The sequence below is a fragment of the Elephas maximus genome, chromosome 4 (assembly GCF_024166365.1).
Source record: "Elephas maximus indicus isolate mEleMax1 chromosome 4, mEleMax1 primary haplotype, whole genome shotgun sequence".
Classification (NCBI taxonomy): Eukaryota; Metazoa; Chordata; class Mammalia; order Proboscidea; family Elephantidae; genus Elephas; species Elephas maximus.
Genome location: NC_064822.1, coordinates 117143442 through 117168741, shown reverse-complemented (window position 1 = coordinate 117168741; position 25300 = coordinate 117143442). Strand labels below are relative to the sequence as shown.

The 25300-nt window shown below is 58.7% G+C and overlaps 3 protein-coding genes across 4 annotated transcripts; 1 reads left to right on the top strand and 2 right to left on the bottom strand.

Moving 5' to 3' along the window:
* Nucleotides 1-6232: 6232 nt before the first annotated feature.
* On the top strand, nt 6233-8607 carry NDUFA4L2 (NDUFA4 mitochondrial complex associated like 2). Its single transcript, XM_049883639.1, has 4 exons — nt 6233-6442; nt 6809-6897; nt 7738-7798; nt 7928-8607. Exons 1-4 carry the CDS (start codon nt 6386-6388, stop codon nt 7982-7984), a joined length of 264 nt encoding a protein of 87 aa, XP_049739596.1. The 5' UTR covers nt 6233-6385; the 3' UTR covers nt 7985-8607.
* A 30-nt stretch (nt 8608-8637) lies between these two features.
* On the bottom strand, nt 8638-13808 carry SHMT2 (serine hydroxymethyltransferase 2). 2 transcript variants are annotated; one of them, XM_049883637.1, is made up of 12 exons: nt 13699-13808; nt 12385-12582; nt 11854-11933; nt 11471-11671; nt 11079-11160; nt 10801-10923; nt 10551-10690; nt 10026-10191; nt 9756-9855; nt 9508-9663; nt 9303-9410; nt 8638-9186 (listed from the first exon to the last, which is right to left on the bottom strand). In XM_049883637.1, exons 1-12 carry the CDS (start codon nt 13729-13731, stop codon nt 9059-9061), a joined length of 1515 nt encoding a protein of 504 aa, XP_049739594.1. In that variant the 5' UTR covers nt 13732-13808; the 3' UTR covers nt 8638-9058. The 2 variants fall into 2 exon arrangements, with proteins under 2 accessions (XP_049739594.1, XP_049739595.1); XM_049883638.1 differs by lacking the exons at nt 11854-11933; nt 13699-13808 and having other exon boundaries at nt 12385-12470.
* A 2022-nt stretch (nt 13809-15830) lies between these two features.
* On the bottom strand, nt 15831-25263 carry NXPH4 (neurexophilin 4). The gene is made up of 2 exons (XM_049881577.1): nt 25191-25263; nt 15831-17367 (listed from the first exon to the last, which is right to left on the bottom strand). The coding sequence occupies exons 1-2, from the start codon at nt 25245-25247 to the stop codon at nt 16501-16503; spliced, it is 924 nt and encodes a 307-aa protein (XP_049737534.1). The 5' UTR covers nt 25248-25263; the 3' UTR covers nt 15831-16500.
* Between the last annotated feature and the right edge of the window lie 37 nt (nt 25264-25300).

Genomic DNA, 25300 nt, shown 5'->3' with positions numbered 1-25300 from the left:
TTGTGCATTTATTAAAGTTTTGACAAAAGTTGGAAAAGTTTAATCTTTAACGGGGGGCTGAGGGGGGACGAATGGGCCTGCGGAGGGGTGGCGAATCCTCTCCAACAGTCCCCCCGCACTACTATCGGATAACCCGAGATCCACCTGGGCTGAGGCTAGTGGGAGGTGAGGAGACCAATGCATCCGCCTGGTGTGGCCTCTTGTCAAAAAAAAAAAAGGCAGCGGGACTGGCGTTACCACCCCCGCGCCCCCGCGGCTGGGAGCAGCATCCCGTAGCCGAGTTGTGATGCAGCGGCAGACGCCACTTGCATTTCGGAACCTGGCTCAGCGCCGATCTGGGCCGCCAGGGGGCGATACAAGATCTCGGTTGGAGAGCAGGGGACCTGGGGGAGAGAACCAGAGACACCAAGCCCGAGACCTTAGGCCTAGGAGGGACTGGGGTGCGTGCCGTCTCCATGACAACACTTCCACAAGTCCTCTGGGAACCTGGGGAGCAAGGCCGAGGGGGCTAACCTCTCCCACACGGCCCCTGCCGCAGCCCCTTCCGACAGGTATGGAGTGAGAGGGCGCAGAGTAGACAGCTCCCCAGCCCTCTCCGAGACCCCCTGCGGAGCGCCGTATGCAAATGTTATTATTTGCATATGCAAATATGTAAATGTTCCGGCCTGGTCAGGGCGGCAGGTGGCAGGGAGCGAGAAGGTGTGGGGAAGGGAGCAGGAGACGAGGAGTTTGGGGACCTGGGAGTGGACCAGTGAGAGGCAGCCTGGGGTGGTCGCTGAAGTGGGGCAGGCGGAAAGTCCTGAGCTTGATGGCGGTGGGGGAGGGTCGGCGTGGCCAGCCGGGAGCTCCTCTTCTGCCGGTTGTCTGCCAGGCCTGAGGTTGGCACCGCCTAGCAAGGTTGGCAGCAGGAGCCCGGGCACCATCTGCTGCTAGCGGGGGGAGGGCAGAGAGGCTCAGCTGGGCTGGGAAGAAGGGGGCCTGGGACGGACGCACCCTCTTTTCTTCTAGAAGGCTGAGGTGTGGAGCGGGGAAGGAAACACAGATGACTAGCTGCAGAACTGGGTTCGGTCTCCCGATCCCATTGCCCTTGACTGTCCCGGACTTCTGGGGGGGGGGTGGGGCGGGGATCATAAAGGAAGACTCAGGTAACCTACCGTTAATCACGCTTGGGCTGGAATAGGAGCAGATCACAGCCCCCCCCCCGCAAACCACGCACAAATCAGGCCCCTTGCTCCCACCCCACCTCGGGGTCCGCGTACCACGAAAGTAGGGGAGACAGAGAGGGCTCCGATCACCCTTCATCTAGAAATCTGAGGGACTCAAAATCGGGGCCCCCCAGATTCTCGAGAAGGCCCCCCACAATGCTGAAGCAAAACCAATTTACTGGCTCATTGGGCGGCAGTGCTGGTAGGGGGTGCCAGACAAGCAGGGAGAGCGGCTGTTTTCCCCTACATTTGGGAGGGGCGCCCCCCTTTTCCCGCCTCGCGGATCCGGCAGCTGTCCCTAATTAGAGCGGCGGTTTAATTGGATTTATCAGCAGTTAATAGGAAATTAAGCAAAGGGCCCGAAGGCGGGGGGGCGGGAGGAGCGGGGAGGCGGGCTGTGCCGAGCTTAAAGAACGGGTGCTGGGGTGCCAGGGTTGGGTACATGAGGCCCACTGTTGAGATCAAGTCCGATGGTCACGCCCCCTCCCCCTGTACCCGCCCCCCAATTAAGACCTGGTTCGCAGGCGGGAGAGCAAGTCCCAGGAGAGAATGGTGGGCTAGACACAGACCCTGTGCGGGGACCCCCAACGCCCTCACTCCCTTGAGCGGCCGCGTGGGTGATGGATGATGCTGCCACATGCGGCAAAGGTCTTAAGTCTGGGCCAAGGAGCAGACTGAATTGAAAACAGACCGGAGGAGGGGTCGGGGTGGCAGAACCCAAGACACAACCTCCCCAATCCCTTGCCACTGCCCGCTTCGTTCTTAGCAAAAGAAGTATCCCTTTAAGTTGGAAAATTGGACAGCGAGCGGCCAAGTGGGAGCCACAGTGTGACCCTCTCTTCAACCCCCGCCATGTGGCCCATGTTGGGAATCCTGGGTGTCTCCCAGTGCAGGTGCAGATGTCCCCCTGTGGCTCCTGCGTTCGCATCCGAACTGCTCCAGGCGGGGCTGCCTGGGTCCGCCGCGATGTGGCGGCCCCAGGCCCGCTTCCGCCGCCCCAAGGGTCGGGAAACGAAGCTCGCAGGCTGTCCCTGCTGACTGGACCGGGCCGAGCCCGAGTCAACTGGAAGCGCGTAGGCCACGGAGTCCACAGCCTCAGGCGCCTTCTGTCACCACGACCTCATTATACACTGCTAGGCTAACGAGGCCTGCTCCCGGGGACCTGGTGACCTCACTGCCACACTCCATTCCTTGCCAAACACAAGCGGCAGCTCCTGCGTATGGGTGGGTTTGAGCCCTAAGCGTGGGTGGGTGGGCGGGAGTCTGCGTCTCTGGCGATTGTGGGTGTCAGTCTATGTATGCCCTTGGTGGTGCTGGCGTGTGTGTGTGCCCCAGGTGTGTGACGCGTGTTCATCTGAGCCCCAGATGTGATATAAGTGTCCTGTCTGTGCGCCTGGGTGTGTGTCTGTGCCACTGTGTCCGTATCTGTCGGGTTTGTCCGTGTCTGGCAAACCCCACCCCTATGATGATTTCTGTCTATACCCCCGGTGTCTCGGTGTCTGGGTGTGCATATGTGCTGTGGCGTGTCTGTTTGCGCCTCTTTGATCCTGGGTGTGCCCACGTGTGGACATTTCCGTGTATCTCTGTCTGCAGGGTTGCGTGTATGAGAATCAGGAGGCTCCGCTGGTGAGTTTGTGTTGCTCTGGCGTCTCTGCCTGCAGGTGCGTGCCTCGGTGACAGTGCGTGGGCGTGAGCCTGGGTGTGAGCCGCGCAGTGGCGTGTAACCGAATGTCAGTGTGACGCGCGCGCGCGCGTGTGTGTGCGCGCGTGTGTGCTTGGGTGCGTCTCCCGCCCCCGCCCCCGCCCCCGCCCCCGCCCCCTTCTCTCCCCATTTCTATTCCTCTCTCCTCTCCCGGCCGGCTCGGCTCCGCCGTCCGCATCATCTCCATCCATTATTGAAGAAACAGCCGCGTCCGCTCCAATCACATCAACACCCCCGCCCCCGCCCTCCTCTCGCCTAGCGGCCCCTCCGGGTGCTGGCGAGTGGGGAAGCCGCGGCGTGTTGGGGCTTCGGGCGGGAACGCGCTCATGACCCTGTGCCCCGAGCCGGCCCAGGCGCAGGGACGCCAGGGTCCCCGGCGGAGAGCGCTTTGCATAAACAGATGGAACGGGCGTCTTTGTCTCGCTTGCTGGCCCGCCGCGCGGCTCCCGGCTCCGCGGCTGTCTGGCTGATGCAATCATGATCATCGCGGAGCTTCGGGACCCAGCGCCCTTAATAACTGAAGAGGGGGGTCAGGGGCCCTGGGGCTCCCGAGCAGATGCTGGGCCCTGTATCTTCCCTCCCGGGTGCCTCCTCCCCTCCCCACAGCTACAGCGGGAACACAGAGGCCACGCTGAGGTGACAGGCATGTGGAGGTGACCGGGAGGGGGACCCTAGGAAGTGCCCCAGGCGTCTCCAGGCTGTCCCGTTGGACTGCTGCAGCCTCCAGGGGCAGGAAGCCAGAGAACAGGAATAGAGCTGGGGATGGGGAAGGGGGTAAGAGACAGGTGTTTGTAAAGAGAGATACAGGAGGGTAGAGACAGCTATTCAGGGAAGGAGAGAGACAAAAAAAACAGAGACAGAGAAACAGATGCATACGGACGAAGCCAGGTAGAGAGACCTGCAGAGGAAGAGACAGACAGACATAGCCAGAATTAGAAGGAACAGAGGGACACAGACACACCCAGAGAGACAGGGCCTGAAGAAGAAAGTGGCAGGAAAGAAGGACAGCCAGAGGCGAGGGCGAGCAAGGTCAGAGGGCAGAGGGCTGTCTCTGTCGGGACAGCATTACCCAAGAACCGAGACCGAGCCCCAGAAGTACGAGGCAGCCCGGGCCCGCGAGAGGAAAGATCCTGAAGCTGGGGTGCCACCCGCGGAGAGTGAGGCGGACACTTTGGCGTCCCCTCTTCGCCCCCTGCTCTCACCTCTCACCAGAAGATCGTGGGCTGCCAGCCAGACCTGGCGGCGGGAGAGGACGGAGCGGCGGGCTGGGCTTGAACCCACAAGCCGAATATAGATTTACCTGCGGGAACCCTGCAGGACACAGAGTCGGCGCTGCCCGGCAGGAGGCGCCCGAGGCCTGTCCCCCGAGGCTTTGGGAGCCTCACGGCCTCCAGGGGGCGCCCGCGGCTACAGCCCCTGCAGTAGCTGGGCCATTTTATATGCCGCGCCTCCCGCGCGCGGATTAGTGTCCTGGTGGGGTGTAACATTCATTAGGCGCCAGATTCCAGTCCCAGAGGTACCCTCGCCGCCTCTGGCCGCGCCTAATCCTCAGCTAACGACTCCTGCCGTCCCTCACCCTGCTCGGCTAGTCAGCTTGGCCTGAAGTCTCTCTAGTGGGAAAGTGCGGGGGTGGGGTGGAATGGGATCTGGAACCCAAGGAGTTCTGAGTCCCTGCCCGCTCCGAAGATCAAGATCCAGAGGCAGGAACCAGAGATGGGAAGGCCTTAGAAGTATGGTCATAGACAGGGGTTGGAGACAGGAACCAGAAACAAGTAACAACAGGTCAAGGAGTCAGGGGGAGGCCGGCGCAAAAGAAAAAATGAAAAAAGGAGCTCGAGAACCAGGGGCAGAGGGCCCAAGGCAGGAGAAACAGTCGTTGCTCTAGAAAGAAGCAGGACGGAGAGTCACCCGAACGCAGAAGAAAGGGCACAGAGGCTCAAGGGAGGGCCAGAGAGCAGAGGAGCGCGGAACTAGGCGTCCCTCCCGGCGTTTCGGAGCCCCAGCTGTGCCTCACAGAGCCAGCTGTGCAGCCCAGCTGTGCAGCTGCTCGAACTCGAGCTCTGGAATTGATATTTAGTCCCAGAGACTGGAGGGTTGCGGGGCACAGGTGACAAGACGCCCCCTCTCTGGTCCGGCCCTGGAGGTGCAGGCACTCTGGGAGGACCAGGCTCCGCGCCGCTGGCGGCTCTGACATCCCGTCAGCCCGCTTCCCCCGCCCCCCACACACATCGCCTTGAGTCTCTGTCTCTTTGTTCTTGCCGTGTCTCTGACACTTTATCTCATTATCCGCCGGAGGGAGGCGGAGAGCCGGGGACCCCGCAGCCTAATTACAGCCGCACTTGTCAGCGCGGGAGGGGGCGGGGGCGGGGAAGGTATCAGCGCCTGGAAGGGGAGAAGGCGACTCCCAGGAAAGGTCCCCTCCCTTCCCGGACCCCCGAGGAGCCCAGCGGCGGGGGCACAGCAGGCAGGGGCAAAGTCGGGGAGCTCGGCAGAATCCGGCGGGATCCAGGGATGGCTAGCGTGGGAGTGGAGAGAGACCCCAATTTCTTAAAGACAGGGGTGGTGAGCCTTCCTACCCTGACAACGTAGGGTACATCTGAGTTGGCTGCATCAACAGAGGTAGTCGCTTCGCGGTTCTGTCTAGTTCTCTTTCCTCCTTCAACATCTTTTCTGTCTTTCCTTGACTCTTTATCTCACTCCATTCTCTTCCACTTCTCCTCACAGCCAGAGGCAGAGGGCAGCCTCCTTGGGTGGCTCCACCTTCACCCCTACTGGAGGTAGGCAGGACAAGCAAGTCTCTGAAGCCCCAAAACTGCAACTGACTTACTCAGACCTGAGCCTGGTTCCAGATTTGCCCTAGGCTCTTCAGGCCTGGAACCACTATTCCAGGACAATCTCTGCCCAGATACAGCATCCAGGATACGAGGGATTGAGGCAGTTTAGTGCAGTCAGTCTGTCTGTCCCACTCTTCCTCTCACTACACTCAAAGTGAAGGACCAGGGCCTCCAGGACCTGCTAGCCCCTGGGTGACTCTAGGAGTGTCAGGGAAGTGCTGCAGCTGCTTCCACAGACCCGGACCCTCCTGATCCCACCTGTGAACACACAAAACACCTGTACTCTGCCAGACAGTCTGTCTCATGGTGTGTCCTTCCCCCACTTTTGAATTGCCTTTAGTTTCTGCATCCTGTGCCTGTGGAGTCTCTCCCTTGGACCCCAAAGTCTCAGGTATGGTGGTGCCCTGGGGGCCAGGGTGCAGACAGCTGAAGGAGAGGCTCCAGAGCAGGAAGCTCTCCTTGCCCCAACTATTCCCCTCCTTGCTTTGGGCCTGGAAGGAAGCACGCTGGGAACGGGTGGAGTGCATCTCCAGAGGCAGGCCCTGCTGGGCTGGGCTGGGCTGACCCCTCCCCAACCGGGGGCGGGACCCCAGGAGGGCCTGAGAGCTAAGCCTCTGGAGAAGACCAGACACTCAAGAGACGATATGGCGGGAACTAGTCTAGGGGGGCGCCTCCGCCGGCAGATCAAGGGAAATCCAGCGGTGAGTTCTGTCCCCAGAGTCCCTGGTTCTAACTTCTGTCTCATCCTCTAAATCCCCCAGTGCCCTGGCTCTAGCTCAGTTCCCCCAACGCTCCTAATCTTTCCCCCGGGTGCCCCCGACCCATCCCTACAATGTACCCAGTGTCCCACAAATCTACTTTGAACAGGCTCACTGTGGGGTGGAGACCATGGGTTTGTGTGGGGGGCGGGTCGGGGGACGTGGTATAGGAGGTTCCTGGTGCCCTGTTTTACAAAGAAGGAAGCGCCAGTTGGGAGGTGGGGTGCTGGGGCGGAAAGGCTGGTAAAGGGCGATCTGGAACCGCGGGGAGGGGGCTGACCCTGAAAGCGGCCTCCCTCTTTTTTGCAGCTCATCCCGATGATGGGCTTCATCTGCCTGGGCATGGGCAGCGCTGCGCTCTATCTGCTGCGACTCGCCCTGCGCAGCCCCGACGTCTGGTAAAGGCCCGATTGGGCCGCAGCCAGGGGTTCTGGGGTGGGGCAAGATGGGGTGGGAACGCTTGGGCCTCTCGGGGGCGGTTGGAATGAGTGGCCCTTCGCCGGGATCCCCAGGCGGATGCCCAGGCCGCACGCCTCCGACTGTACCGCTCCTCTCAGAGCTGGGGCCAGCTCCCAACCTGGAGACCCCACCTCCCTCCGGCCCAGCCCGCAGCTCACTCCACCGTGGCTCCCAACTGGACCCGCTCCGGGCGGTGGAGCCAGCGCAGCTCCCGGCCCCGTTTCCATGGCGACGTCGCTTTGCCCGCCGCAGGCCTTTGGGTTCCGCTATCTGCCATCTCCGCCCGGGGTGTGGGGGTGTGGCCCTGTGGTGCGCTGCTGGGGGCGCCGTAGGGGCTCGGGGTGGCACTATAGAGGTCGGGGTGGAAGTGTGCGGAGACTTCACGCTGGGCCGAGGCAGAAGGTGGGGTCCTCCAACCAGTGTCAGGCCACCGTTCCCCACTGAATTCGAGGGAAATCGCCGAAACCCTAGACCCTCGGGTTCTCTGCCAGATCCCCACGGCCCTGCTCTGCGGTGCTAAGCTAGGGTGGCAGGAGAGTGGGCTGGCGTTCCTGGATCGAATTGCAGTGTTACCTGGTCCAATGCTGACAACGGTGATAGGCTTCTGTCTGGCTTGTCAGCAACTGCTAACTTGACCCTCTTGTCTGAGAAATGGGCCCTCTACAGTAGGTGATGTGGAAGGAGGAACAGAGACCTCGACTGGGCTTGAGGGTCACTTTAAGCTCCAGAGTCCAGGCTCCTTGAGAGGGGACCCTAATCCTCCCCCTCTCCCTTCACAGCTGGGACAGAAAGAACAACCCAGAACCCTGGAATCGCCTGAGTCCCACTGACCAATACAAGGTACTTCCTAGCAGTCCTAGCACTGCACCTTCATAGGTTCATCTCTTGGTCCCAGATTGACCACTCAGTGCCCCGTGCACAGAGAAGCCTACAGCTCCCAGCGCAACTCCCTTTTCCTTCTCTTCCTAGTTCCTCGCAGTTTCCACTGACTATAAGAAACTGAAGAAGGACCGCCCCGATTTCTAAGCCAGGCTGAAATCCTCGCCGGGTACAAACCACAGCCCGCAGACCCACTAATTTCTTCCACTTGCAGCTGCCCTCAGCCCTCCAGAGCACCACTCTGGCCACCCAGTCCAGCTCCGCTTATACAGGCTGGGTTCCCACACAAATGGGAAGCAGCTCCAGCCCTACTTTCCTCCCTGCTCCCAGCAGAGGAAGTGCCTCTGACCCTCTGCTTGAGTCCCACGGTGGGGGGCGGGGAGGAGGGAAGGACTGGCAGGCAGCAGTGGGGTTGACCCAAAGGCCCAAGCCAGCCACTCCCCTCCCTCCCATCGGGCCTTGCAGGGTGTAACCTGGGCTACATTGACCGGAGAGAGAGCAGGGGCCTCTGAGTGCCTCTGAGTGCCAAGCTACGTGGCGGATCCCACGTTAGCTAACTCTGGGCACTGGCCAAGGGGTGGCACTGCTCTGACCAGGCTGGGCTCGCCAGGGGCTGCTCAGCCTATGCTAGATGTTGTACCTAGACTTGGGAGGGGCAGCTTGCTCCTACTGGTGCCTAAGCCTGATGGGCTGCCTCCCTCATGGACAGGCACCCCTCCCCCTTGCACCTGGGCCTCCCCCTGCCGCTCCCCACCCCTCCCTCGCTCCGCTTGTCCCCAGAGATCAAACAGAAGCAGCCGTGGGCAAAATACAATTTCATTTAACAAATTGAATTTGCTGCGCCTGCTAATCACATCTGGTGTCAGCTCTGATCAGAGACAAAGAGAGGAGGCTACAGCCCCCGGGGGTCCTGTGGTGGTAGTGGTGGGATAGAAACTCAGGGCGGGTTAGTATTTTATTAGATAAAAATAGGAAGGAAGGTGCTTACCCACACCTTCCTCTGGCTCAGAAGGATAACTAGCGCCTCCCCAAGAAAGAGCAGGGAGTCTATAACACTGAGATAATGGCTGAGAGTTAGGGCAGAAAGTCTTGTTACAAAAAAAGTGTTCTCAGCTATGAATTCTGGGAAGGGGAATATACTTGGCAGATGAGCTTTCCCCTCCACTGGCCAGTAGAGGGGAGGGTAAGTTCCAGTTTGTGGGCCTCATATCCCTGGTGCCTTCAGTGCTCATCAAAACCAGGCATGGGGAAGGCTCTGGCAAACTGCTCTACCCGTTGCCTGAGGTCAGCCAGCTGCTGCCCTGTTTCTGGGTCGCTGAGCAGGAAGGATTTGAAATCCTGGAGCTTGGCTAGAGAGGGGTGAGAAAAAAAGAGGTCAGATTCCAGGGAAGGAAGTTAGGCAGCTGGGGGAGAGGGCTGCTGGGTGAGTGTAAAATGGCTGGCTCAGGGGGTTCTGCCCACTCACCAGTCTTACTCTTCACCTCCAAGCCGATATTGACACCTTCATCTATAAAGTCCACAACTCTCCGAAAGTCATCTTCACGGAACTGTCGAGAGGTCAAGGCTGGGGCTCCTGGGAAGGAGGCAGAGAGGGAGGATTAACAAAGTTCAAGCCTAACCTGGCAGCCACCAGTGTAGGGGCCCTTCCCTCCTCAAGCCCCAAGTCTCACCAAGCCGCAGGCCCCCAGGTGTGATAGCACTTCGGTCTCCAGGACAGGTGTTCTTGTTGGCAGTGATTGATACAAGCTCCAACACCCGCTCAGCCCGAGCTCCATCCAGGCCTTTGGGCCGTAGGTCTACCAGCACCAGGTGGTTGTCAGTGCCACCTAAGGGGGAGGGGTGACAATAATCAGGGAGTGGTGAGTCCTGAGTCGCTGACTGAAGCTAGAGAGGCCCTCAGCAATCCCCCCTGGCTCACCAGACACCAGTGAGTAGCCTCGCTCTAGCAGGGCGTCAGCCATGGCCTGAGCATTTCTCAGAACCTGCAGGGAGTACTCTCGGAACATGGGGGTGCAAGCCTGGAGATGGAACAGCAGCACCTGTGACCAGGCCTGGACCCAACCCTGCCCTGCCACCCCCGCCCCCCCGACTCCTTCCTTCCACCCGCCCCAATTTCAGTTAAGAACGTGCCAGGGCCTAATCTTCCAGGCTAAAATTTCCCACCCGCCTCAAAAACGCAGCTCCCAACCTGCTTTAGGGCCACAGCTACTGCAGCAATGGCATGGTTATGGGGGCCGCCCTGAAGTGACGGGAACACGGCAAAGTTGATTCGGTCTTCAAATGTGTAAGGGATCTCACGGCCAGATTTGGGGTCCACAGCCTGAACCCCTTTCCGGTAGAAGATGAGTCCTGACCTGTGTGGGAGGTAGGTGGTCAGAATCTAAACTGAAATAAAGGGCAAGGGATAGAGAAAGCAGAGGAAGCTGGATGGCCTGGACCCCCTGAGGGCTCTTAGAGTCCCCCTCAGTTATGTTCTGTGTGCTGGGTTCCAGTGATGGGTGGGGGGAGGGAGGTTCAGCCCATCAATCCCATCCCCAAGTCCCCTGCCAGGGAATGGCCACCATGGGCCAAGGAAAATTGTCACAGGACTCAGTAGAGGCCTTTAGGGCTGCAGGTGTGAATGGATTCCTCTCAGATCCGGCCCAGCAATGTCCCAGAGGGAGAAGGGCAAGAAAGCAGGGAAATGCAAGGCTTGATCTCAGAGGAGTCTGACCTGGCCCCTCGAAGGGTCTTGTGAGTGGTGGTGGTGACAATATCTGCATACTCGAAAGGTGAGGGGATCACCTTGGCAGCCACCAGGCCGCTGATGTGGGCCATATCTGCCAGTAGGTGTGCTTTGACCTCATCACACACCTGGGGCAGGTAGAGACAAGTCTGAGCCTGGGCATTGCCTTGACAGGCCTATCCAAGGCTCCTCCTCCTCCAAAATCTCCCTCCACCCTGGAGAGGCGCCCTCCACCAACCTCTTTCATTCGGGCATAGTCAATGAGGCGAGCATAGGCACTGGTACCAGCAATAATAAGCCGTGGTCGGAAGAGCCGGGCAGTCAGTGCCAACTGGTCATAGTCAATGAGGCCAGTTTTGGGCTGAACAGACAGATATGCAGATAAAACTATAAGGAGGGTGAAAACTCACTCTTCCTCTTGACCCCGAGGGATGCCCAGGCACCAGCCCCTCACCTTCCCCAGAAGAGGGCCACCAGGGCCTAAGCAGCCCCCTCCCCACGTTCTACAGCACTCACATTCAGCTTATAGGGCATGGACTCAAAGAAAATGGATGTAGCTGAGATCCGCTTGACATCGGACATGTAGCCATGGGTGAGACTGGGAAAGGGGAGAAAGTAAGGAGGCCTCAGAGTTGAATAGCCCTCAGACTTAACCACTTCCTTCCGCCAAGCTCCAAAGACCCCATCCCCTATTCCTCCCAGCATGCACCTCCTCCTGCCCCAATTGCTCTGCCCACTCTGCAGTGGGCACTGATGTTACTGGGGTTTGATCTTCCTCATCCACTGTAATCTGCAGGACGGAAGCAACCTGCTCCATCTGCATGGCACACAGTAGGTTTTCAATAAATTACTCCTCTCCCACACCAGTACTACATGCTAAGCCCATCACCCACCCCAAACACACTCACTGGCCCCCATCAGGCAGGTCCAGCCCCATGATTCGGTCATGGGGCTGCAGAAGGGCTGTGTAGGCGGCCAGATTGGCTGGAGACCCCGAATAGGGCTGAACATTGACTCCCCACTGTGCAGGATCCAGATCAAAGGCCTCCAAAGCCCGGCGCTGACACAGCAGCTCGATCTCATCCACTACTTCTGCTCCTCCGTAATATCTGCCATGGGAGGGGGACACATAAGGGCACAGAGAAAAGGTTCCACCATGCCCCTTGATCAAGGGCAAAGGGCTGAGAAGGCCACTTCTCTATACACACTGGAAGGGTACAGGTAGGTTTCCCAAGGAGCTGGGAGCACCATCCCTGATGTGGCCCTCCAGCCCTTTGGTGCCTGCCCTCACCTCTTGCCAGGATAACCCTCCGAGTACTTGTTGTTCAGACAGGACCCCAGGGCCTCCAGCGCAGCTCGGCTGCAGAAGTTCTGGGGTAGGTGGGGGGGGTTTCAGTGTCAGCGTTCCTGTTCAGAAGGTACGCAGCCCCTTTCCCTGGACCCCGAGACCCCTTCCCTGTCAGAGCCCCAAGCTGCAGGGGAAAGTTGAACTCCACAGAATGTTCTCTTCGCTCAGAGTTCCTTCCCAGGCCTGAGGCAGGGTCAGAGGCAGCATCCTCAGAAACCCAGTTGCTGTGATGAGTGTGTCTCTAGCAAGGCCACAGGTTCATCTGAACCTATGCTTCCCCGCCCTTCTTTCCGGAAGGCTCTAGAACCCCCCTAATTCCCCCACCCATAGCCTGAACTGGCCTTGCCTTTGCTTCAGGGGAGAGCAAGGAGAGGGAGAGATAAGGCCTTGAATCTCAAAGGGAGGCCTGGAGAAATATCAGTACCTCCTGCCACCTAGGGTGGCCTGTCCCCTGCCACTTCCCCCAGGCCTCACCTCTGAGGCAATGAGCTCCAGGCCACGACACTGCCTGTCCTTCTCCCTCTGCAGCAGCTTCCACATCTCAGGGTCACTGTCGGACAGGCTCTCTTGGCCTGTCCAGTCCCGGGCTGCTTCCCCAGACTGGGTCTGGGCTGTCTTGCTGTATTGGGCCTGTATGGCCATCCTGACCAGCTGACTGCATCTCTGTAGAGGCTGGGGGCAAAACAAGCCAGAATCAAATTAAAAAACAAACAAACAAAACAAAACCCAGTGCCATTCTGACTCATGGCAACCCTGTAGGACAGAGTAGAACTGCCCTAGAGGGTTTCCAAGGAGCAGCTGGTGGATTCAAATTGGCAACCTTTTGGTTAGCAGCGGGGCTCTTAACTGTTGTGCCACCAGGGTCCTGGATCAGACCAAAAGATCCAGAATTGTCTACAAATTACCCTCAGCCACACCTATGGGCCCCTCTGGCTCCAAACTCAGCAGCCAGTTGTCTAGTCCGCCTGCTCCAGTTCTCACCACACCCACCTCCACTTTCAAAAGCCAGTTCTAAAGCCAAGGTTGTGATCAATGTCCAGGGGGTGGTTCCGATTCGGTTCAGTTACCTCATCTCAGAACCTCACCCGACAAGCCACTCAGCAAAGCCATTGGGCAAAGTCCTCAAGAAGCCTACGTCGCTGGAGCTCACTAGAGGGCCACGGAGATTCCAGAGTAAAAGGGGGCTTCCTGTAGGGCCACCATAAACTGATACCCCAGTCAGGTAGGAGGAGGAGAGTGGGCAGGGTTAAAGCCACAGGCTGTACAGCCAATTTCCAGAGCAATGGAGGTGGGAGAATAGGCCTTTAGCAGTCCCTGGGGGGAAAGGTGTGTGGGGGGGTGTGTCTGTCCCCTGTTCCCCATCCTGTCTCCCCAGTGCCCACACAGCTGCGGGCTCCCTGGTGCAAACACGAGGGCGAGATTGCATCATCTGCACAGCTTAGAGCTGGCAGGAAAGGCTTCGCTTTCGATTCCTGGTCTGGTTCCCCTTTCCCTCACCCCAACAAGTTCTACGGGGCATCTGGCTTGGTCCTCTCCACTAATGCTACATGTAAAGGGCGCCACGACACCCTCGGCGTCTGGACGCGGGAATGGGGAGCAGAAATCCCAGCTCACCCCGCACGCGCCCTAGGGTCTCAAGGAGTCCCTAGTTTCTCCTCTGCTCCCCGAGGCCCCAGAACATGTACGTAGCAAAGCCGAGGCAACCCCCGATTTTGTGAATGAGAACTGGGATAGGAGGGGGGCTTCCTTTACACTCGTCACCCCGTCTCCAGAGCCCCGAAGTCTTACCCGGGCAGCCCAGAGGAAAGAGAAAGGCACCATCGCAGCCGGAGATTGCGGTAGGTCCAGCCACCAACTCCAGCCTGGAGCAGCAGAATGGGTGTGGAAAACCGATCAGAGAGCGCGTGCGCGAGACGCGACCGGCCCAAGGGGAGGAACCTACGCATGCGTGAGGTGGCCCCTCATGGCCTTTTGGGAATTGTAGTCCTTTCTCCCTTCTTTGGCCTCGTTTCCTCATCTGTAGCTGCCGGGTCCGCGAGCGGCCCTCCCCCGAAAGAAGAGCGAGCCAGTGAACCCCGTTCGTTCACTTTTCTGAAGCTTTTCAGGGTTTTTTCCTGTTGGTTGCCAAGACAATAAGCACTTATTGGGTGCCTACTGAATACCTAGCATTATTAGGTGCTCCGGGAGGTACAACGACTGCCAGACGAGATAGAGTCATAGTGCACTGGAAAGCACCCTGGTGTGGCCCAAACCAAAAACCCGCTGCTATCGAGTCGACTCCGACTTAGAGCCACCCTACAGAACAGAGTAGAACTGCCAAATAGGGTTTCCAAGGAGCTGGTGGATTCGAACTGCCAACCTTTTGGTTAGCAACCAAGCTCTTAACCACTGTGCCACCAGGGCTCTCCTCGTGTGGAAGAGCAAGAGAACTGAGGTTAAGTTCTTGCCCTGGACTACCTGGGCCTCAGTCTCCTCGATTGTAAAGCTATAATAAATAGCATGTCCTGGGGATTAAATGAGACTTTGCATGTGAACATGCTCTGTGATGGATTGTCTTCCTTCCCCTTTTCCTCTGCTTCACAAACCTGCCTCCTGCATGGAGGTCATCTCATCCTCTTCTGTCCCCGGACATCCCTGAGCTAGTGAGGTGCCTGTTTTGCGCTTGTTGCAATTTGTTATCTGGTTTAGACAGGCTAATTTGTGAGTTCCAATCATTCCCACCTGGCTCTCATACCAAGCCTCAGAAGCCCCCCTTAGCTCTAACTTCCTTCCCTCCCACTCTAGGCTTAGGTTTTCTCAGGTCTTCGCAACAATAGGCCGGATATTATGAGCATTCCAGGCTCCTCTCCTTCATCTAATCTCTAATCCAGAACCACTTCCCACCTCCCTCCTCCTTTCAGTTGATCCTGTCGATTATGCATTAATTAATTCATCTATCCACCCACCCATTCAGAAGATATTTATTTTCTGCTAACCCGACTTTTCACTCCCAGGGATGTCTGGGCCGGACCTACCTCTGACTCAGTTTCCCGCTGGAACCAGTGTGCAATTCCCTGGAGAATGGGGCCCTCTCCGAGAGTCAGTATCTTGACCCAGGACTCAAAGCGAAGGAAGGCGACGAGTCGCTCGCTCAGTGCCTCAGCTTGTCCGAACCCCCTTCCCGCCGCCCCAGCCAGGGGTCCCAAGGGGAGGGGGGCGGCTGAGCTTGAGAACTGCTAATGAAGCCGCAGCCAATTAACGCCTGGGCCAGGGTTGGGGGCGGATAAAATTAGCAGCGGCGGCTGCAGGAACGAGTTGAAGGCGGAGGTGGGGAGGGTGGGCAGCTGGCTAAAGGGGGCCGCTTTTGCAGGCAGCCAGCGGCGGCGACGCGGCCCCGCCCCCCAAACCTGCCCTTGTCCCTTCCCCCACCCAAGCTTCCCTCTTCTCCCTCATCTGTCTGCAAACTCAGCGCCCAAGAAATTAGGAAGGAAAAGGAAGATCGATGACTCCAGATGCCGCAAACATCGTTCCCCTCCCCCCACCTGCCGCCTCCTGCCCGCCCCGTGGAGCTTAGCAGGTTGTCAGCGCTCTGCCTACGCTGTCACTGTATCTCCATCCCATTCAAGGCCTTAGTCCTTCTGCTCTAGACTGGATTCTTTCCAATTGTCCGCTGGCAATCTCTCTTCAGGTCTAACCCTCATTGTATCTGCTGCAGCTTCACTTCCTCCATCTCAGGGAGAACTCCCTCTCGGGCAGGGATCCTACCCCAGAGGTCCCCTTGTCTGCCTCTGATCCGGTCTTGGACGACCTCCAAGATTATACCTACGTCAGTCTTTGCCTCAGTTTCCACACGAAAGAGCAAGAGGTCCTGGCCAGGTCTCTGCCAGACAGAAGCCCACACCACCACCCCCTACAAAGGTCTCACAGAGATGCATATTGGATTTCACTTTATTTTATTCCCTTACTCGTCTGTTTTGGCGTAGAAAAAATATGACCGACAGGAAGCATCCGGAGACGGGCAGGTGGAGCTGGACTGCACGGGAGAGGGGCGGGCAGATGATACGGCCTCTGCCCAGGAGGCTGCAGGGAGAGGACAGGCATACAGCCTGGCAGGCAGAAGGATGGGTATAGGCCGGGGTTTATAAGTGGCCAGTCTTTACGGGGGGGGGGGGGGCCGGGGTGAAGCGGGAGGACAAGCGCCTGAGGGTAAGAAAGGTAAGATGGGATGAGGGTGACAGGCCAGGCGTTATTAAAGCTGTGGGCAAAGGGAGCGCCCAGCCCAGCGCCAGAGCCGCAAACCTTACCAAGTATGGACGAAGAGGACCTGGGACCGCCTCCAAACCTGCCTTATCCTGGAGCTGCGCTCTTGCCCCTCTACTTTGGGGTGTACCCGAGGGAGCTATCCTCAGCCTCGTGAGCATTCCCCATAAGAAAAAAGGGGCCCTCGCCGGCCGATGGTCCCCAGGAGGGCTGTTCCCCTCCGCCCCTCGAGTGGGTGGGGTAGATTTAGCCACAGGAGCGGCGGGGCAGGGGAAGAGGTACCACCTAAGGAGGCCCGGGTTTGGTGGGAAGCTCAGGGCCACAGCGGGGGTGGGGCGGGGGAGGAGCGAGCTATCCAAAGTAGGGGTGCTCGCTCTGGAAGTTATAGTCTGGGCACACCTTCTGCACCAGTTTGTAGTCAAAGCTGAGGAAGGAGACGAAAATGCAGATGACTTTGAAGGGCTTGGCACAGAGCCAGGCGGCCTGGCTCTGCGTGTGCTCCGTGAAGCACACCTGCGATGGGTCGTACAGGCATGGGCGGTGCTTGCGCGCACGGTTTGTCTTCTCATACTCCACGTGGCAATTGAAAGCGCGTGACTCTTTGGCCCCGGACACTTCCAACGCGCCCCCGAGTGGACCCGTCAGCGCGCCCCCGAGAGTGCTCCCTAGCCTCGGCCCAGCTGCTGCCGCCATTCCTAACGGGGGCCCCAGCCCCGGAAGCACTTCCTCCAGGGCCAGCGTGGACTGCAGAGGGTGGGGGACGGGGCCTGGCAGCCAGACTCCCCCAAACTCGACACGCTTGGAGGGAGGCACGATGCTGACGCTGAGGTTGCCCAGGCTGGATGAGTTGTGGCGGAAGTACACACTGAAAGTGCCGTTTACATGGTCCACTATTTTGCCAGTCACCAGCAGCGAGAACTTGAGGGTATGCACCCGGAAGTAGAAGTCGCCCCAGCCGAAGATCTTCTTGGCGCGGGCCGCTTTGATAGACGGCTTCCGCTTTGTGCGCTGTGCCGGCTGTGCACCAGCCGCCCCGGCCCGAGCCAGCGCCGCAGTGTGGTTAGAAGGCCAGGCCCAGCTCCAGGCGCGGGCGGTGCCTAGGCCGTCGGGAGAGCTCGGCGCGGTGAGCTGCTGGCCAGGGGCGCCCGCTCCGGGGGCGGCGGGGCGCAGCTCCAAGTACTGCGGCCTCCGGGACTCCTGAATCTGGGCACTGACGGCCTGTGGACGAAGACAGTGGAGAAAAGAGAGACGCTGGGGTTGTCCCTGGCTGTCTCGCCAAAGCCCTGCTCACACCAGCCCCTTTCCACAGCTGCCAGGACCCTGCTCACACCAGCCCCTTTCCACAGCTGCCAGGACCCTGCTCACACCAGACCTTTTCCACAGCTGCTAGGAGGTGAAATTGAATCGCGATTTGCAGAGGATAGTTAAGGAAGTGTGCATTCGAGTATGACTTCTGCCCCTTTCCGACTGTTTGGTATTGGTCAAATTACTTCATATATCTAGGCCTCAGTTTCCACATCTGTGAAATGACGCTGAGAATCCTTGCGTCCTCACAGAGCTCCAGTGCAGGCCAAGAAAGCCAAATGCAGTGTGGGTGTGAGGAGGGAGTGGCGCACTGGACTTGGCTCCGTCTCCCCTAGCTTGGCCCCTTGGATGGTTCCGAGTAACAGGCCAGAGGAGGAGCTGGGCTTGAGCAAGCGAGGCCGTGGCCGCTGTCAATAGCTTGCGTCTAGAATGAGGCGCTGAAACCCTCCCAGCGCTGCTTCTGCCAAGATTACAATGCCTCCACTCTGGCTTGGCCCCGACTCCCCTTTGGGCGCGGGAAACCAGTTGAGTCTGGGCGCTGCAGGTTGAGGCTGGAGGCTACACCGGCACCCCGTCCCGCCTCCAGAGCTCCTGCTGTGGTGGAGGACGCCTGGGCTCGGAAGGGGACGGAGGGGCCGCCCCCTGCCCACCTCTGCCGGTCTCCTCCTGTCTCAGCTGGCGGCCGATCCTGGAGACAGCGCGGGTGCGAGTACAAGATGGATGGAGAGGCGGGAGCGGCCGGGCCAGGCCTGGGCCATCAATTATCCGGGGTGGGGGGTGGGGGTGGCCAGGAATGAAGGAGACAGGGAGAGAGTGAGAGGAAGAAATATGAAGATGCCATTCCAGCGATGGAGCAGGATGGAGAGAAACCCTGCCTGTCAGTGTGTGTCAGTCAGCCTTTCCTAGCCGGTGCTGTTTGGTGTGGCCCTGACTGCGTGTGGGTCCAGGCATGTGCGTGAGCGGGGAGAACTTGTGTCAGTCTGGGGTGGCTGTGTGTCTGTTACCCTGGAATGGCTGCATGTGTGTGTGTCTGCCTTGGAGTGACTGTGCGTGTCTGCCTGTAGTGGCTGTGTATGTGTGTGTGTCTGTGTCTGCCTGGAGTGGCTTGGGGTGGCTCTGTGTGTGCCTATATGCCTGTGTGTATATCAGTCTTGGTAGGCTGTGTGTGTGTGTGTCTGCCTATGATGGCTGTTTTTGTGTGTCTGCCTGCCTGTGGTGGCTGCACGTCTGTTGTGTCAGCCTGTAGTGGCTACGGATATGTGTGTGTGTGTTGGTCTAAGTGAGGTTATGTGTGTCAGTTTGTGGTAGTTGTGTCTGTCTGACTGATGTGGTTGGGTGCCTGGGTTGGCTGTACGTCTGTGTAGGTTGGTCTGAGGGTAGCTGTGTGTGATTGGAGGCGTTACTTTTCCTTCATGAACTCCTATCATCCTCTGTCCATGTGTCAAGCTCTTTCTAACAAGTGTGGTCTCACTGTATTCCCACTGGGAGATGGATGTGTGTGTGAGTTGTACATAAATGGTCCCGGGGGAGGGGGGTATCTCACAATGGGAGGCTGAGTGGTGTGTAGTAAGGAGCCTGGCAGCATGGATGCCCCCTCTGTTTGCACACACTAGTGTGTAAAAAAAAATGTACACACCATGAATTCACGGGGGACAGGAACGACAGAAGCAAGCTGCGGGGCTAGAATCTCTACCGCCTGGTCCCCGCCCCTGCAGCTCTGAGATCCCAGGTTATTAATGCCGCCACCACCCGCTCATCATACATATTTATCGCCCCCCTCATTCCTCCTCCTATCCATCCCTTCTCGCGGCCCAGGTGAGGGGGGGCAGCAAGAGTGATTGACTCCGACAGGCCAAGGCTGGCAGCTAACGCCTGAAGAATGGGTCTGAGAGGGAGTGGGGGAAGGGGTCCTAGGCCACAAGGGAAGGAGGGAGAGGAATCCCAGGAGGAGGGGGTCGAGGCCCTACAGAGGTGGGCTTGGGGAGGACAGAGTCTAAGACTAGCAGAACACACTGATGGAGGGGGTGGGAGAGGCCTCTGGGGAAAGCTGAAGGGTAGGGGGGATTGTTTGAACTCTGACTTCTAATTTTCTCACCCCTCTGGGCCCAATTGCCGTTCTTTACTGGGGGAGCCCAGCCATCTATCAGTCCCCACTGCCTGCTGCTGTGGTCCCAAATACCTCAGCAGATCCCCGTACCCCATATCCTACACCCAGCTCAGGACCTTATGAGGGGGGCCTCGGTTCAGTCCAGAGGCTCCTCTGAGGCAAGGGCTGGGGAGAGGGGATGTTTAGCAAGACATCAAGGGGTATGGGGACATCCTCCCCTCTGATCCCCGACAAATTGCTGTGTCCGCTTCTCTGACCCCTGCAAATCCCCAGGCTTTCAGCACATGCACCCCTTACCCACCACGGGAGACAGCCAAGATAAAAGAGTTGGGAAGGGTGGCAGAAGCGACCTTGGGGGGAGCTTGGACAGGGAGGGGCAAGAGTCTGCAAGCAAACGAGCCGAGAAATGGGAACATGGAATAAAATAAAATCCTCCCTCTGGCTTCCTTGCTCTCCCGCGCTCTCTCTCCCTCTCTCACCCTCGCTCTTTCACTGTTTCACCAGCTCTCTGTCTCTGACTCTTCTCTCAGCCCGTTTTTGTCTCTCAGTCTCTTTTTGTCTCTCAGTCTCGTCTTCACTCTGTCTCTAATTTCCTCCTTCTGTAATTTGGTTTTTCTCTCTGTCTCTCTGTCTAACTGCAGTTTTTTTCCCTCTGTCCTTCAGGTTGTCTGTCTGTAACTGTGGGTGGGGGTGGGCGTGAGGGGAAAGCAGGGTGATAAGGGAACCTCTCTTTGCCCAGAGAACTGAAGGTGCTGTCCCTCCCCTCCTCAGCTGTGAGATGGAATAGGGTTTAGTCCAAGGATTGGTCTCCTTGCTCTGGAACTGGTTTAATTAAGCTAATTGGGCAGGGTGACATTTGCCGAGGGGACAGGCTAGTGCGGCTGTCGGCGCTGGGGGCGGAGGTGCGCGGGTGCTGAGGGAGGGGGACTCGTCAGGCTTCTCCAGGCCCAGGCAGTGCGGGAGCTGTGCCAGGAGCACTTTGCCCCTGAGGCAGCCCAGCCTACGCACTAGAGGGGAGTTGAGGCTGCCTCTTGCTGCTAAACAAACTCCACTGGGGAGGGGGGCTCACTTGGGATGGGACCTTTGGGAAGCGGGGGGAGGATCAGGTTGTCAGCCCCCCAACCGCATTGCAGGGCACACCTCCCTGGGGCCTTGAGATCGGTCAGTTGCTTCTCTTCTGTCTCGTGGGCCAGGCAGGGTGGCTCAGGATTTGGGCAGGGGGAGGGGACAGCACCCATACTTGGGGAAGGAACAGTGGCCAGGACCTGGGTTGGGGAAGGGGGGAGAAAAGCATACTGAGCCCAGGCACCTAGAAAGAGGCAAGGGCACTGCAGTCAGGTTGGGGTGGAGCAGACTGGAGTCTGGCTGAACCAGGGACAGAGATGGGAGTGAGGACAGAGGTGGAGTGGACAGGAGAGACTAGGGTGAGAACTGGGAAAGAGATGGAGGAGGGCTGGGACTGGGGGCTGGGCAAGCACAGGTGTAGGATGCAGAGTGAGGATGAAGCAAGGACAGACATGAGGGGACAGGGACAGGGAGGAGATCAGGGATGGTGGATGGGTATTGGGCAGAGAGAGGGATGCGGATCGGATGGGTCAGGTAGTAGCCAGGGGGATGAAGATGGGGGACAGAAAGGGATGGACACCAAAATGGGGATGGGGGAGCACAGGGATGGTGGGTGTGGAATAGGTCTGGACAGGCAAGGATGAAGATGGGGCAGAGACAGAGATGGGGATGGGGACAGGAGCGGGCGGGAACAGAAATGGGGGATGAGGAATGGTTATTGGGGAGACATAGGGATGCGTATGGATGCCAAAACCAGGGCGATGGGGGACAGTGGGAACTGGGATGGGAAACGGGGGCAGGAAACGAAATGGAAGACATGGATGGAGATAGGAGCTGAGGACAAGAATGGGAGACAAGTCAGCGGAAAAAACAGAAGACCTGGCAGGATCAGGCTATGTGATGGGGCCAGGCAGGTGGAGGCACAGGTCCAGACCCTACTACAGCGCGAGGGGGTGGGGGACCGACCGCTGGTGGGACCGACTCTGCCCTTGGGCCGGGCGCCCCCTCCCCCTCAGCCCCGCCTGTCCGCCTGCTCGCGGCCTGCAGCGCAAGGCTCACCGTTATCTGAATTTTTATTTTATTTTATTTCCCTGCTTCCTAGAGCCGGCACGGTCCCCGCGGGAACGGCTGCCCCCCGCCCCCCGCCCCGCGCCTCACTTTATTATTGCAATAAATGTGCCTATAAAGGCGCCGGCTCTGGGGCGCGGTAGGGGGGGAGCGAGTCTCGGAGCGGGGATGTAATTTCCCGAAGCCGGAGCCGGAGGGGAAGTGGGCGGGGAGGTGGAGGAGGGGCAGGCGGGGGAGAGGGGGAGACTCGCCAATTTCTAGCGCTCCAGGCAGCGCTTCCGCTTTCCGTCCCTGTCCCGCAGCTTGCGCCTACCTCACGCCCCGACGACGCACGCCTGAGCCCAGCAATGCTTAAGTCCTGGGACCCTTCCCAGATGACCCTGCCCCCTCTCGGTTACCCTGGCCCCCTCACGGACCTAGACCATCTTGAGTTGGCTGTGTCCAAAGTTCCCATCTCCTTGCCAATTACCCCATCTCTGACCCCTGTAAACACCACCCCCACCCCCATCCCACTTACCTTGTCTCTTCCCATGGTTGTCTAGCAGCCTCTTCCCAACTACCTGGTCTCTGATCCCAAAACCCATAATCCATTGCCATGGAGTTGATTCCCACTCATAGCGACCCCACTGACCCCTATTTACCTGTTTTTGTCCCCCAATTATCTCATCTCTTCCCCAGTCCCCCATCTTACATCTCTAGCTCCTTTCCCACCCTAACCCCATGGCCTTCTAAATTCTCCTTTCCAAAGGGTGCCCCTCCCGTTCAGGACTGGGGTTTCATTTGCCTTTCAGGCTCTGGCTCAAGGAAGCTGTACAGTGCCCCCTTGCCCTGCACCCCCGGCCCAGCTGCGGCCCCTGATTACCCCAAATCCCCACCAGCGATCTGGGCCATAGCCCAGGCTGCACGTGCCTAAGTGGCCCAGCCAGAGATTAGCTGGGAGGACCTAGGGGGGTGTGGAGGTGGAAAGGGTGGCAGGACCAGGGGCTGGGGCCAGCCAGCTCTGAGAGACTTGCTTCAGGCCTAATTCTTCCCCCAGGCGGGATACAGCTAGATGGTCCCACTGAGCCCGGCCCCTGCCCTCCCCAGCTAATTAGTAATTAGTGATTAGTGACTATTGATCACCTGCTGCTTCACCCAGAAGGCAGCTGCTTTGGCAAGGGGTTGAGGAGACAGAGAGGGAGAGGAGTCAGAGGCTGTATTAGAAAGACACTGAAGAAACCTTGGTGGAGAGGCCAGAGCCCCAGGGGCAGTGGAAGTCTAAAGTCCCAGGCCCAGAGAGGAGGGGGGAGGGAGGAACCTGAAGCAAGAGGAAGCAGGAAGAGAGCTCCTGGAGGAGGAGGGAATGAGGAAGATGGTGGAAGGCAGGGTTTGTTAGTGTTTGAGGGTTAGGGCTTCCCAAAGAGCTGTCCCTCACCAGCCTCTTACCCAGTGTCAGCCTTACCTTTCACCCACACCCAACCTTGGCACTGAGACACCGCTGGGCACAGAGACACATAAGCACACACTCAGATGCAAGAACACATCCTGAGCCTGGCAATGCCATGCCCACACTCAGATGCACTCAAAAACACAATCACACAGACACACCCTCACAAACCCCAGAGACTCATATCCAGATGTACAACACATGCACCAGAGATCTACCCTGGGTTACACACTTTTGCACACACCACACTCACAGTACGTGTAAGCACACCCATATGGGAACTCAGACATACTAACCCTTCTCTACCCCCCCCATTATACATATTCATACACCCACAGTGGGAATACACACGGACACACAGATTCTCACACGCACACAAGCTGGACTAATGGCAGATACACTCTCCTTTACTGACTCCATCACAGGCCCCACAGATGCAGCTCTCTCATACACTCAGATCCCCACCGCTCACATCCTCATGCTTACTCTCCCTCAAGTCTCCACCAGATGTTTCATTCCCCTTCAGGGGGCAAAGGAAATTAAACCAGATCTGTCCACAGGGGAGTTTATTTGATGGAGAGAGTGGAGATGAGAGTGGGAGGAAGTACAAGGGAGGGGCTGGGGAGGATCATCTCTACCTCCTCTTGACCTCAGGACTACACACATGGGTGGTTTGTGGAGCACAGACCCCCCTCTCCTCGCAGTCCTCTATGGGCAGAGCTGGGCAGCAAGTCCAAGAGAAGCTACTGCCGATGGAAGCAGTTTTCGTGGAGGGTACTCCTCTTTCCACATTCCAGCCCCTCAAGGTCACCAGATGGGTTTGGGAGAATCAGGGAGCTCTATCAACAGATTCACTAGGGCAGCCCCTACCCTGCTGGGGTGCTGCGTGAGATTTGGCTGAGCAGCTGGTGTCCAAGTGTTGGGGGAAGAGCTGTACCAAGTGTTGGTGTCCAAGTGTTGGGGGGGAGTGTTGGGGGGCTGGGGACTGGAGTGGGGGTTTAGGGAGCCACCTGCCTACTCTCAAACTAGGTGAGTCACAGTCGGGGTGTAGGGAACAGGCAAGCCATGAGCAGGGGAAGCTGGTGGAAGGAGATAGGAGACCAGGACAAGGCCCCCTCTGTGGGGCACACATCCGGGCACACGCAGATGGTTGCAAATGAAGCAAATACTTGCACTCACCCATGCAAAGCCAACACCATCATACCATATCAGCATACTCATCATCCTGGGCCCCAGCACTAGACACCCAAGCCTGGCTTCCTGGGATTCAGGCACGCACACAGGTGCTCTCCCGACCCACACTCCACACCAGCATGTATGCATACAGCATGTAAACCCGCTGAAGGGGGGGGGGGCGCAGATCAAGTCTAATCTCCTTACCCTCTGAAGCCTTAGGGAAAGAGGCAACCGAGGGGGTGGGGGCAAGGTGGAGATGGAAAGATAGACTCCCCTTCCAGACAGCACCCCCCCTCCCCCGCATCAGCGGGGCGCGAGAGGGGGGTGTGTCTGTGAGGCTGTGCAGGGGAGAAGGTGTCTCCGCGGGAAATGTGATGGGAGATTGTAGCCAAGTTCAGCCGTGTCTGTGTGAGTCCGTGTGTGCGCGTGTGCTCAGAACACGGTGCCCACTTGGCATTGTGACATGTGTAGAGAAAAGAAATAGGAGAGCTAAGAGATGGGGAGTGGGAGGAGGAGGGACAGACAGACAGCAAGAAAGGCGAGCGAGGTTGGCGCGGAACGACGGCAAGGCTGACACCCTGCTGGCTTGTCTGTCTGTCTCGCACTCCCGCTCCGTCTGGCGCACTCGCGGGCCGGGCTCCGTCCCCTCCCCCGCTGCACTTGAAGCCGGATCCCTGCAGGGCCTCCACCCCCGGAGCCCCCGAAACCCTCAGCCAACTTGAGCTGGTACAGCGCCAGTCCTGTATTGGGCAGTCTGTCTGTCCGCGTCCCCTGTGCCGCGCAAAGTTGGGACCAGCCGAGCTGGGGGCGGGGCGGGCGCACCAAGCCCCCAGCACTCCGGGACCCGCGGGTCCCGGGACCCCTACGCTCGCACTGCAGCTCCGCCACCCTTACCTTCCGCAGGAGCCAAGGGCCAAAGAGCAGGAGAAGCCATTCCAGCAACAGCCGCATCTTCCCGAGCGGCCCAGTCGGGCGGGCGGGGCGGGTCCCGGGGCGGCCGGGGC

Bases quoted from the DNA above. Each gene is read 5' to 3' on its own strand.
- NDUFA4L2 (XM_049883639.1), top strand. From the start codon at position 6,386: ATGGCGGGAACTAGTCTAGGGGGGCGCCTCCGCCGGCAGATCAAGGGA. The intron at 6,898-7,737 runs GTAAAGGCCCGA...CTCCCTTCACAG, and splicing joins CTGCGCAGCCCCGACGTCTG to CTGGGACAGAAAGAACAACC. The intron at 7,799-7,927 runs GTACTTCCTAGC...TTCTCTTCCTAG, and splicing joins GTCCCACTGACCAATACAAG to TTCCTCGCAGTTTCCACTGA.
- SHMT2 (XM_049883637.1), bottom strand. From the start codon at position 13,731: ATGGTGCCTTTCTCTTTCCTCTGGGCTGCCCGG. The intron at 12,583-13,698 runs GTAAGACTTCGG...TTTTGCCCCCAG, and splicing joins CTTTCCTCTGGGCTGCCCGG to CCTCTACAGAGATGCAGTCA. The intron at 10,924-11,078 runs GTGAGTGCTGTA...CTGTCTGTTCAG, and splicing joins CCATGCCCTATAAGCTGAAT to CCCAAAACTGGCCTCATTGA.
- NXPH4 (XM_049881577.1), bottom strand. From the start codon at position 25,247: ATGCGGCTGTTGCTGGAATGGCTTCTCCTGCTCTTTGGCCCTTGGCTC. The intron at 17,368-25,190 runs GTAAGGGTGGCG...CTTCGTCCACAG, and splicing joins GCCCTTGGCTCCTGCGGAAG to GCCGTCAGTGCCCAGATTCA.